The sequence below is a fragment of the Mus musculus genome, chromosome 5 (assembly GCF_000001635.26).
Source record: "Mus musculus strain C57BL/6J chromosome 5, GRCm38.p6 C57BL/6J".
Taxonomy (NCBI): Eukaryota; Metazoa; Chordata; class Mammalia; order Rodentia; family Muridae; genus Mus; species Mus musculus.
Window position 1 is genome coordinate 137,378,207 of NC_000071.6, and position 12,053 is coordinate 137,390,259.

The following is a 12,053-nucleotide window of genomic DNA, read 5'->3' on the forward strand; positions in this document are numbered from 1 at the left end:
TAGCTCATCTTCCTTCCAGAACCTTCCCTCCCTGCCTCTTCTGTCTTCCATTGCTGGTGCCCTACCAGAGATGATTTCGATGCGTGACATTCTCCTTCCTGAAACCTGAGGTTCTCTCCCTGGGACATTGCCTCCACAGCACTCAGCCTTCAGGGATCCACACACATCTGTCTCCCTTTTCTCTTTCTCTTTAGGTCCCAGACTAGCTGTCTCCACCACAATCAGGGAGAAATTCATATCTAAAAACATTAAGCCTGGGTCTATCAAGGTATCTTGGTGAAGAAGGCATCTGCTGTGAAGCCCAATGACCTGAGTTCAATCCCCACGTCCCACAAAGGAAAGGAAGTGACTCACACAAACTGTCTTCTCAGGACACGCAAGTGGCAGGCGCGTGCCCATCCCCCCACAATAACAATCACAAAACAAAAAGTATTTTAAAAAATAAAATAAATATTTTTCTCTGTTTGAGGACAGCTCAGAACTCGGTGGCTTTGAAGGTAGGCTCTGGAACATCTGAGGAGAGAGAAAGAACACCCACGTTGGAAGAGGATTCAACTCTTGGCTTGGACTCACAACCCCCCCAGGGCTGGTTCTCACCTGCATCCTCCAGCCTAAGTCTACTTTGTCTCAACAGTTTCTTCCTAGAGGGAGTGGGGAACAGATGGGGAGCACGGCTTTTGTGTGCGTTAGGTCCCACACATCGACTACCCCGCCCCCACTTAGCCCCAGACCAGGACTTACTCTTTCCTCTTCATCCTCCTCCTCCCCATGGTTGTTCTTGTTGCCATGTAAACATACACTCTGGGCAGTAAGACAGGGACTAACACCATCACAAGCACTCCCGGCAGGATGGCCACTAAGCTGGATGCTTCTGAAAGGAAATGGTGACAGGCCCTGGGGTGGTGGCTCCGGGTAAAGTTACCTTTACAAGCACAGATCCCACAGCTACTGTGGTAGTGCATGCCTGTGGTCCCGGCAAGAGCAAGATGTGAGGTGAAGACGTGTGTGGGGGAGTGTGGGGGGATAACCTGCAGGAGTTAGTTCTGTGGGGCCCTGGGATCAAATTCCGGTCATCAGGCTTGGAAGCCAGCACCTTGCCCCACTGAGCCAGCTTGTCAGGGCTCTAAGCCATCTCAGCACTCACACCCAAGGTTGTCCTCTGGCCTCTACATGCATACGGTGCCTGTGCATGCCCCGCCCCCCGCCCCATGCATGACAGGGACAGGTGACAGGGTGACAGGGTGACAGGGTGGGAGATTGGGGGATATTTGGAAGTAGCACTTCTTTTTGGTACTTTGCTGTCAGATTAAGTAAGGCATCTTGTCCTCCTAACTCGCTTAGTGTCTAGTTCTCCCTCCAGGAGGCTCAGGGACTTGAAGGTCCTTACTATTTCCAGTCACAGCCCCCACAGGACTTCACAAGGGCCGTCCACGCCGGTGTCATCTGCAGCTCTCCCCTACGTGCTGTCTTGATCTTTTGAGACAGGGCCTTGCTCACACCTAGGCTATCCTGGAACCGTGTAGCCTAGGTGGACTGGCCTTGAGCTCAGGGTTATTAACCCTCCTGTCTCACTGACCCCTCCCTCTCTCTATCCCTCCCTCCCTTCACACACACACACACACACACACACACACACACACACACACACACCCCACCATCATCACCACCACTACCACTACCACCACTACCACCACTACCACCACCACCACCACCACCACCACCACCACCACAACCAAAAGAGTGGTGGTGGTTCACAGAGAAGATTCCAGATTGTTCCACTAGGAGATGGGCAAAAGACCATTGAGGATTGCTGTCTTGCAGATTTTGGGGGAATCACACAGCAACATGATCTCTATTACATTTCCTATGTAATATACTATTATGTAATACATATTTTAGGGGCTTTTAACTGAGACAGGATTTCATACAACACGGCTGGCCTCAAACTCACTATATAGCTGAGGATGACCTTGGACTCTCAATCTTCTTGTCTTCACCTCCAATATACTAGTATTATAGGCCTGTAGCACTGTCCCTGAATGTTACACGTATGTTATGTAGTGTAAAATACATGATTAGGCAAGACAGGTGCATAGGTCAAGGTGCTCGGCACCAGCTAGAGACCTGAGCTGTATGGAGGGATTCCCACAGTGGAAGGAAAGAAGTGATTTCCTTGGGCTGTTCTCTGACCTCCACAACAACTAACTAACTAACTAACTATCCCTCAAATATGTAAAATATATTATATGGAATATATTATATAACTAATAGTATATGACTCATGATATCTAAAATATATAGCATATTAGCGTAATCTATATATTATACATTTAACATATATTAGTATAATCACCCAAAATATTCACATATAACCATAAGCTATATATGTGATATGTAATTATATACTTTATATATCATATATGGTATATAATACACAATATTGTCTATAATACTTGCTTATTATACTATATGTAATATCTTATGATAGATTAATACTATTGGATATTTTATGTATCAATGTCATTTCTATGACATACCTATGATATATAATAGATATTATATGGGGATGTGGCTGTTACCTATCTTTTTTCTGGTTGTGATATCCTGAGGCTCTGTGCAGAATTCTCCTCCATAACCGAAGTCACAGTGGCAGATGAAGGTGGCCCCCTGCTCCTCACACCGGCCATCATTGTGACAGGGGTTCTGCAGACAAGGGCTGTCTGCAAGGGCAGAAAGGTGTTAGTGGGTCCCAAGAGGATACTCACAGTGCAGACGCCTGGCTGTGGGACAGGCCCCAGGGGAGAAGGCAGCAGTCACTGGAGCCTGACCTAGGGTTCACTTGGCAATCTACACTTTAACCCTGCTATCCTGGGTCTAGAGAATTTGCTTAATGTCCTGGAATCCCCAGTTTCCTTGTGTGTGTGTGCGCGCGCGCATGTGCGCGTGTGCGTGTGTATTGGTATGTGTGTGTGTGTGTGTGTGTGTGTGTGTGTGTGTGTGTGTGTGTGTGTGTGTGTGTGTGTGAAGGCCATTCCTCAGTTGCCATCTGCTTTGTCCTCCTGGCAAGCCCCAGAGATCCATTTTATGTGTAAATGTTAGTGCCTGCTGTACTTATGTGTACCACGTGTGTATCTGCTGCCCCCAGAGGCCAGAACTGGAGTTACAGGCAGTTGGCAACTACCATGTGGGTAGTGGGAATTGAACCTGGGTCTTCTGCAAGAGCAAGTAAGCACAGAGACAGAGACCTCCCTCAGCTACGCTCAGTTGTTTGTTTGTTTGTGTTTGTTTTTCGAGACAGGGTTTCTCTGTGTAGCCCTGGCTGTCCTGGAACTCACTTTGTAGACCAGGGTGGCCTGAGTGCTGGGATTAAAGGCGTGCGCCACCACTGCCTAGCACACACTTAGCTTTTTAAACGTGGTTTAAGAAACCCAACTCAGGTCCCCTACATTTGTGCAGGAAGCACTTTACAAGCTATCTTTCTAGCCTTGGAGTCCTCCCCCTTTTGAGAGAGACAAATAGGGTCTTACTATGTACTCCTGTCTGGCCTGGAACCTTCTATGCAGACCAGACCACACCCACAGAGACCCACCTACCTCTGTCTCCTTAGTGTTAGGATTAAAGATATGCCCACTGCCATTCTTGGACAGAGCCCTATTTTCATTGCTCATAAAGTAGGATGTCATACTTTCCACTAGGTGAGGATTAAAGTGGATTCTGGGACAGGTGCTGCATGGCAGGTAGTAAATACTTGATAAGAGAGGGTGAAGGTGCAAACTTGCCAAGACGAAGCGAGAATCCCACCCAGCAGAGGAGAGGGAGAGAGGGAGGGTATCCCTGGTTTAGAGAGCAGAAGGACCCAGGCTTACCCTGGAAGCAGCCTCGAGTAAAGTTGGCCACCATGCAGGACTCCCCAGCTCTGCAGCCATAGGGCTCACACAGCAGGATCCCCTGGCTTGCACAGGTACAGTGCTGGGAGCAGTCGTTAGTTACAAAGCTGTCACCCAGCTGGAAGAGAGGAGGTGAAGACAGGAGCCGGTCTAGATTCACCCGAGGTGCCCTTCTCTGTACCTGGGCTCCCAGGCCTCTATGCCACCCGGACCTTGTAATAGATGCCATCGGCGGTGCAGCCGCAGTGTGTCACTGGGAGGCTCTGTGTGTCACTGTAAATGTAGCCGGGGAGGCTGGCACAGCCTTCCACGCAGGGGCCTTCACAGACCTTGGGGGTCACAAATTTGGCACAGGACGCCGGGCAGGGTGTCATGCAGCGCTGGTACACAGTATTGGCAGGACATGTCATGGCTGAGGGGACAGAAGCAGAGTTAGGAGCTGGTTGGCCTGGGGTCCAAACAGATAAAGAGACTAGTGGTCAAGAAAAAGAAAGAGGCAGATAAGGTTACCCAACAGCGATCCCTGCAGACAGGGAGCCCAGGACTAGCAGGCTGGGTCTGACTGAAGAGCTTGTCTGGGACACGGACACGATGGACACAGGTGGATGCTGGGAGGGTGGGCACGGTGGCTTGTAACCCAGCACTCAGGGGCTGAGGTGAAAAGATCACCATGAGTCTGAGGCCAGCTCGGGTTACAGAGTGAGATTCAGTCTCGAAAAGCCAAAAACAGGAACTGGAGAGAGGGCTTCTCAGTTAAGAGCACTTGCTGAGGACCTGGGATCTGTGCCCAGCTCCCACATGGCGGCTCACAACCGTCTGTGACTCTAGTTCCAGGGGATCGTCTAGCCTCCGTGGGCACTGGGATGCACACAGTACACAGAAAGCATGCAGATAAAGCACTCATATGTATACATCAAATACAAATAAGCAAAATCTTTTTTAAAAGAGCCACCCCAAAACATAAACAGAGAGCCGAGAGCTAGCTGAGCCCGTAAAAGTAGTTCTGCTCAAGCACGGGGACCTGAGTTCGAATCCCAGCCAGGTGTGGTGCCATGTGCTGGTAATCCCAGTGCTGGGGAGGTGGAGACCCGAGGAATCCCAGTGAGAGTCCCTGTCTCAAAAAACCAAGTGAGACTGCTGGTAAAGATGACCTGAATTAGATCCCTCCCACATGGTGGAAGAGCACACAGACACCACACACACACACATACACACACACACACACACACACACACACACACAACCTGCCCCCTTAAACAAAAGAACAAGGTAAATGGCTCCTGTTCTCTAGTTTCCACACATATGCATGCATGCACCCCAAAACACAGGAACGCAATACATACATACACACACACACACACACACACACACACACACACACAGAAAAATTGAAGAGAAAATGCAACAAAAATATGAGGCAGAGAGGAGGAGGAATGGGGTTGGACAGGGAAGGAGTGGGCAGGGGAGGGGTCCATCTGGAATCACTTGCTGCATTGAATCTGGGAAGAACCAAGGCCAAGGCCAGGTGGCCAAGGTGAGGGTGGCAGCAGCAGCAGAGTGGAGCCGGGCGTTGAGTGGCTAAGAATCAGACCAGCCGCTGGGCAGGGACAGAGCCTCACCACAGTGTGTGTGGTCCCGCCAACCAGTCATGTTGGCGCCTGCCTCCTGGCAAATGATGGCATAGCCACTGAGGACACGACATCGAAGTTCCTCTTCTTCTTTGGTCTTCCAGCCAGTGCACATATCCAACATACAGCGCCTGGGGTAGAAAGGGGATGGGTGGAGTAGGCGTGTTGTTAGAGAGGGGAGCCAAAGGGATCCAGTCTTGCTGAAAAAGGGCCCAGGGGTGAGAGGCTGGGAGCAGGGGAGATGGCTTAGCTGACAGAGTGCTTGCCTTGCAAGAATAAAGACCTGTTTGATTACCAGTATCCAAGTTAAGAACAAGCAGGGTGTGGTGATGTAGTCTCAGTGCCAGGAAGGGAAGATATGAGGGTCCCTGAGGCTCACTGGCCAGCCAGCTTAGCCTAATCAATAAGCCTTGTGTTTGAGTTAGAGACTTCATCTCAGAAGCCATCTAGGAAAAGTCAAGGCATGCAAGTGAGTTTTCAGGAGATGGCCTATCATTTTGCATGGCCTGTGATGAGTGAGCTCTAGTATACAGGGTCCTTAGAGACTTCATCTCATGATCGAGTCTCACTTTTGATATGCCTTTCCTGTCACTATTACATAGCCTAACAATTCCAGGACATCAGCTCACATGTACTGCAGATCAACATGAAGATGAACGTTCATAAATTAATGCTGTCTTTTATAGAATTTATAGAATTTCTAATTTGATTCAAATATTTTTAAGAAAAAAGTTTAAGGAGATGGTTTTAGTTGTTTTGCCAGAAAGACATAAGTTAGAATCATCAAGAATAGGATGTGTCCCCTCGTAAAATTCTAAGTAAAGACTGCATAATAAGGAATACAACGAGCTTTCACAATTATGTGAAAAAGAGAAATAAACTTGGGACAGATTTGTGATCAAGAAAAAACATGCATTCTCGGTCAGGTCCAAGGATGAGGCTACAGGTGTGCGCTATGATAAAGCAAGGCCAGGTGAAACTGTTGCTTTTGAACTCATAATGAGCTTAGAGAGAATGAAACACTGCTTTGAATTCACTATTGGCATCCTTCTGTGACTGCCCTCTTATGTAACATTTTATCTATGAAGTAGGTAATTCTTTACACAGAGAACTTTCTGTCTAAAAGCTATAAAAGGCTAAAAGCAATAATACAAATCTGTATTATTTGTAGCTGTTCCCTGTACATCCAAAGTGTGTGTGTGGTTTTTTTTTTTCTGCATAGTTGACTCTCCTTTTCTTTTCTTTTCTTTTCTTTTCTTTTCTTTTCTTTTCTTTTCTTTTCTTTTCTTTTCCTTTCCTTTCCTTTCCTTTCCTTTCCTTTCTTTTCTTTTCTTTTCTTTTCTTTTTTTTTCTCTCTTCTTTCTCTTCTCTTCTCCTCTTCCCCTCCCTTCTCCTCCCTTCCTCTTCTTTTCCCTCTGGCTCAGGAAGAGGAAACAAACTCCAAGCCTCTTGCCTGACCATAAAGGGCTCCTGAACCAGAAAGAAAAGAGCCCAAGCTATCAAGCCTTTTTCCTTAATCCCCTGCTGCTCAACATCCGGAGTTAATGGCAGGAAGTCAGCTGCATTAGACCTTAAAATAGCAAAGAGTTAAAGAAGGAAATAATGTAGCAAAGGTAAGGTACTTTTGCCACCGTGAACGCCATACCTCATCCCTGCCTTCCCCAGGAAACCCTGTGATTCCAGCAAGGTCCCCAGCAGGAGAAGCTGGGGAGATGCTCGCTGGGTAAAAGCACCTGCTGTTCAAGATGAGGATCTGGGTTCGAATCCCCACGCACGTGCCTAGAACCCCTGCTCTGTGGGCAGTGAAGACATAAGGATCAATGGGGCTCACTCTCCCACAGCCTGGCCTAGAAACAGTGAGCTCCAGGTTCAGTAAGGGAGGTTCTGTTTCAACGGAATAAGGCAGAGCATGACAGGGCAGGACACCCGATTTTCAACTCTGGTCCCTTGGCAACACATGTCCACATCCACACTCACATGAAAGGAAAGAAAGCAAAAGATAAAAACCGAGGTGGATGGCTCTGGAAGGACATTTGAAGTTGATATGTGACCTACGTAAACGTACATGGTATATACACCATGTACAAACATAACCCCCCCCCCCCAACACACAAATCCTCCTAGATAGACAGACAGACAGACAGACAAAAAACAAGCAAGATGGGGATGCAGCTTAGTTGGTAGAGTATTTGCTTAGCATGCGTGAAGACCTGGATTCTATCCCCTTACCACATAAACCAGGCATGGTGGTGCTCACCTATAATCTCAGCACTTGGGACGTGGAGGGCAGAAAGATCAGAAGTTTAAGGTCATCTTTAGATATGTATTAGCCTAGGCTACATGAGACCCAAATAAATCAGAATAAAGCAGATTATAAACAAAGAAAAGGAGCCTGGAACCTCACACAGAAAGTCGGTGGGCTAGAAGTATAGTTGGGGGGGGGGGTAAGGCATTTGGTGGCAGAAAGACAGGAGACAGAATGTGGGGAGTCAGTAGAAAACGAGGTCACAAGAGAAAAGACCCAAGCCAGTAGAGCTAGAGGGGGTCAGAAAAGAAAACCGTAGCAGGAATCAGGACCATTCTTGTAAGTACTGGGCCTGCAACTCACTGCTCAAAGGGCTCTGGGGCTATGATCTGGTGACATGCAGCAAAGGGTCCCTGGGGGTCCACAAGCACCCTACAGGCCTGGGTGCTGCTGATAAGCGCAGTCTGCTCTTGGCTGCATTCTGATTGGAGAAGGTCAGGCTCTTCGTCTCTTTCCTCTTCTTCTGGTAGGGCCCTGAAGTAGGGATGGCAAGGGGCTGTGTGAGGCTCAGGAAGGAGAAAGAACAAGACTAGGGAGAGGTAGCGGGAAGGACAAGGGCATCATGGGTATTTCTAATGAGCAGCTATTCCCAGTGGTCAGTAAACAGACCAAGTGACAGAAGGCGACTCTGTGCTGAGGACCAGAGGGTAAAAGGAATGGAAAAGAGAATTGCTGGCTAGGAGATATTCAGCTCAGAGGGAGGTTACCTAAGGAGATGCTCCATTGAGGGGCTGGGGGGCGTGGCTCAGAATGAGTAATTTAATTCCCCGAAATGGGTGAGGAGTGTGGCTTAGTGGTTGCATGCATGAGGTCCTATGTTCAATTCTCCATGTCTCCAATGAGAGAGTCTTGCTCATCTCCCCGACCCCCAGGCAGCCCTCACCTTGGGAAGCGGAAGAAGGCATGCTGCGCCTTCACCTCCCAACTGTTGCCATAGACATGGACATTTGAGGTGAGTACTCCACTGGGCAGCATGAGTTCATTGGACTGGTCCCTGTCATAGTTTCCACACAGGCCCCGTGTCAGCCCACGGTATGTGGTAGGCAAGGAGATCACTGCAGGAAAAAGGAGGTGCCCTGTAGTGCCCCTCTCAAGCTGAGGGCTCTGTTCTTGAGTGTAACTTCTTCCTGTAACGACCTGTCTGTCTGAGCTGTGCCTTTCATCTTCCATCCCAGAAATGGAGCTCCTATTTTCTATGGTTATTGGTTTTATTGTCTTATTTTCATTTTTAAATTACTGTTGTTTTGGTTGGTTGGGTTTTTTGTTGTTGTTGTGTTTTTTTTTTTTTTTTTTTTTTTTGAGACAGGGTTTCTCTGTATAGCCCTGGCTGTCCTGGAACTCACTTTGTAGACCAGGCTGGCCTCGAACTCAGAAATCTGCCTGCCTCTGCCTCCTAAGTGCTGGGATTAAAGGCGTGCGCCACCACCGCCCAGCTAGTTGGTTGGGTTTTGTTTTCATTTTGAGACAGGGTCAAAATGGACTCAAGCTGGACTCAAACCATCTACACAGCTGAGGCTAGCCTCAAACTGCTGATACTCCTGTATCTCTCTCCTAACTGCTAAGATTACATGTGCTCCACAACACGTTGCACTGTCTTGTCTTGTCTTGTCTTTTCTTTCTTTTTTTTTTTTTTTTCTTGGTTTGGGCTTGTCTGGGTTTCTTGGAGACAGGCTATAAGTCCTGGCTAGCATGGAAGACCCTCCTGCCTCGGTTCCTGAGGGCTGGGATTACAGGTGTGAGTCAGCACCCCTGGCACAGAGAGAGCCTTCTGCAGTCTGTGTCCCTGCCTGTTACCTGCACTGTGTTTTCCATCAAAATCCAGCACCATTTCGAAGTCTGTGACGAGAAGCAGCCGCTGAGCCCGCAGCATGACCCGAAGGTGCTCGTTTGGATTGTAGGGGACCGCCACCTTTTCATCGTTGACCTGAGAATGGAAGAGTGCGGCTGCAGAGCGTGCTCGGTGGGCCACACCTTCTGTTGCTCCTGTCTGTACCTGCCTTTGCCCAGCTCTCCTCATCACATGATGCTGTTATTCCAGAGTCTACACTACCCCAGCACTAGAGACCTCCTTTCTGTACTCTAGTTCTTTCCTTCCTTGCAAAAACTCAAAAGATGGCTCAGTGGGTAGAGGTTCTTGTCACCAACCCAGAGGGCCTGAGTCTCATTTCCAGGACCCACATGGTACAAGGAAAGAACTGACTGACTCCTCCGAGTAGTCCTCTGACCCCCACACGTGCACCATTCGTATACACATGTGATATAAATTAGTGTAGGTGTTAGAGAGATGCCTCATTGGTTAACAGTGCTTGCTATTCCTCTAGAGGACCTGGATTTGTTTCCCAGAATCCTTGTGGGGCTACTCACAGCTATCTTTAAGCTTAGCTGCAGAGTATGTGACACCTTCTGCTGGCCTCTGTGGCCACTCACCCATGTATGACATATATTCACAGACACACACACACACAGACACACACACACACACACACACACACACACACACACACACACACATACGTACATACTAAAGTGTCAAAGAAAGCTGTTTAAGTCACCACTGACTGTGGGTGGTGCAGCTCCATTTTTCACACGTGCGTGTGTCACCCCTCCCCCATCTTGTCTCTCCCCTCATCCCTCTCAGCCTTGTGTCTAGTCCCACCGTCCTGTGCCACCCTTTCCCATGAAGTAATGCCAACTCTGACTTCCGACACACTTCCTGACAGTGGGGTACTCCGGCTTTGCCAGCTCCAGGCGGCCTACAGTAGTCTCCCTCTGTTTCCTTCAGGCCTGGTCCTGCCTTTTACTCACCAAAACCACTAGTTCTTCTTGGAGCTGGATTTTATAGCCATAGACGATGGTGGTCACTTCATGCAAGGTTGAACTCCCTTTGGGGGATATTTTGTTACGTCCCTCCATGATCAGGGGCTCAATCCCTCTTGGGAGCTTGTCCACCGTCTTTATGAGATAGTAGTTCATACGACCCAGGAAGTGGTAAGTGAAGCCATCAAACGTGAGGTAATAGGGATCCCCAAAGATGGTACATCTTTCCAGTTCTGTCAAGAAGTGTAACCACTGAAAAGGATCTCAGCCCCTTTATTGGTCTTCCGGAGTCTTACCCACTGGGGTGCTTCTGATCACCCTCATCCCGGCCCTGCCTCTGCCTCAGCTGTGGGGCACCCTTCCCACCTTCCCACCCCCATGGCTTCCTTACTGTTGGCTGCACAGTCACTGCTGCCATCCTCGTTGTACTGGCAGTGGGACCCTGATGGGCAGACAAAATTCTGGCACTGGATGACTCCATCCGTGCAGGCACAGCTCTGGGTACAGTCACTGGAGATCCAGGTGTTGCCTGCCTGCAGATGTGACGACAGAGGTGGCCACTCTAAAGAGAAGGCTTAGCTTCCTGCATGAATGGTTAGTTAGCATTTGCCCTCTCTCCCTTCAGGTCCCAACTCCATTAAGTCAACCAACTACTGGAGGAAAATACTTGAAAAAATTTGCGTCTGTGGTTAGGGGTGTGGCTCAGTGGTAGAGTCCCTGCCTAGAATCTCCCAGGGAGGGGCTGGGGGCGTGGCTCAGTGGTAGAGCCCCTGCCTAGAATCCCCCAGTGAGGGGCTGGGGGCGTGGCTCAGTGGTAGAGCCCCTGCCTAGAATCCCCCAGGGAGGGGCTGGGGGCGTGGCTCAGTGGTAGACCAATTGCTAGAACGTCCCAGTGAGGGGCTCAGAGTATGGCTCAGTGGTAGTTAGTACCTAACATGGATTAGGCCCTAGGTTCCAGAAAGAAAAACCTATCTGTATTTTATGTCATTATTCCCCCAAATAATATAGTAGAACTCTTTGTATAAGATTCACAAGTCTTAGTCATTATAAGTCATGTAGAATTATTTAAAACATATAGGAAGATATACAAGTACTATGGTATAGTATGGTGGATGTGTGTGTGCATGTGTTCATGTGTGTGTATTTTCATATATATGCATATGCATGTTGTGGAGGCCAAAGGACAAGTTTATTCCCCAGGAGTTACATCTTGTTCCTTGAGGCAAGGTCTCTCACTAAGTTTTGAGGCTAGATTGAGGGGCTGGTGAACCTCAAGGGTCTGCCAGTCTCCATCTTTTTTATTCTGGGACTACAAGTAAATATTACTACACCTGACTTTTAAAAAAAAGAAAAGGCCCACACATTTATGTTTTGCGTGTGGAAGGCAGAGGACATCTCCTTCAGGAGTTCATTTCG

The 12,053-nt window shown here is 48.5% G+C and overlaps 1 protein-coding gene across 10 annotated transcripts in view; it reads right to left on the reverse strand.

Moving 5' to 3' along the window:
• Positions 1–430: 430 nt before the first annotated feature.
• The window catches only part of Zan (zonadhesin), a 98,428-nt gene continuing 86,805 nt past the window's right edge, over positions 431–12,053 (reverse strand). For 7 of the 10 annotated variants that reach the window (XM_017320805.1, XM_017320807.1, XM_017320804.1 and 4 more), the window contains 11 exons: positions 11,029–11,170; positions 10,626–10,870; positions 9,615–9,744; positions 8,704–8,875; positions 8,124–8,294; positions 5,507–5,646; positions 4,100–4,299; positions 3,867–4,005; positions 2,580–2,720; positions 742–871; positions 431–641 (listed from right to left, as the gene is read on the reverse strand). In XM_017320805.1, coding sequence (XP_017176294.1) covers positions 476–641; positions 742–871; positions 2,580–2,720; positions 3,867–4,005; positions 4,100–4,299; positions 5,507–5,646; positions 8,124–8,294; positions 8,704–8,875; positions 9,615–9,744; positions 10,626–10,870; positions 11,029–11,170 — 1,776 coding nt within the window. In that variant the 3' untranslated portion in view covers positions 431–475. Of the gene's footprint in view, positions 642–741; positions 872–2,579; positions 2,721–3,866; positions 4,006–4,099; positions 4,300–4,397; positions 4,539–5,506; positions 5,647–8,123; positions 8,295–8,703; positions 8,876–9,614; positions 9,745–10,625; positions 10,871–11,028; positions 11,171–12,053 lie in introns of those variants that run through there. The other 3 variants (XR_003955622.1, NM_011741.2, XM_017320810.1) reach the window with 3 other exon arrangements.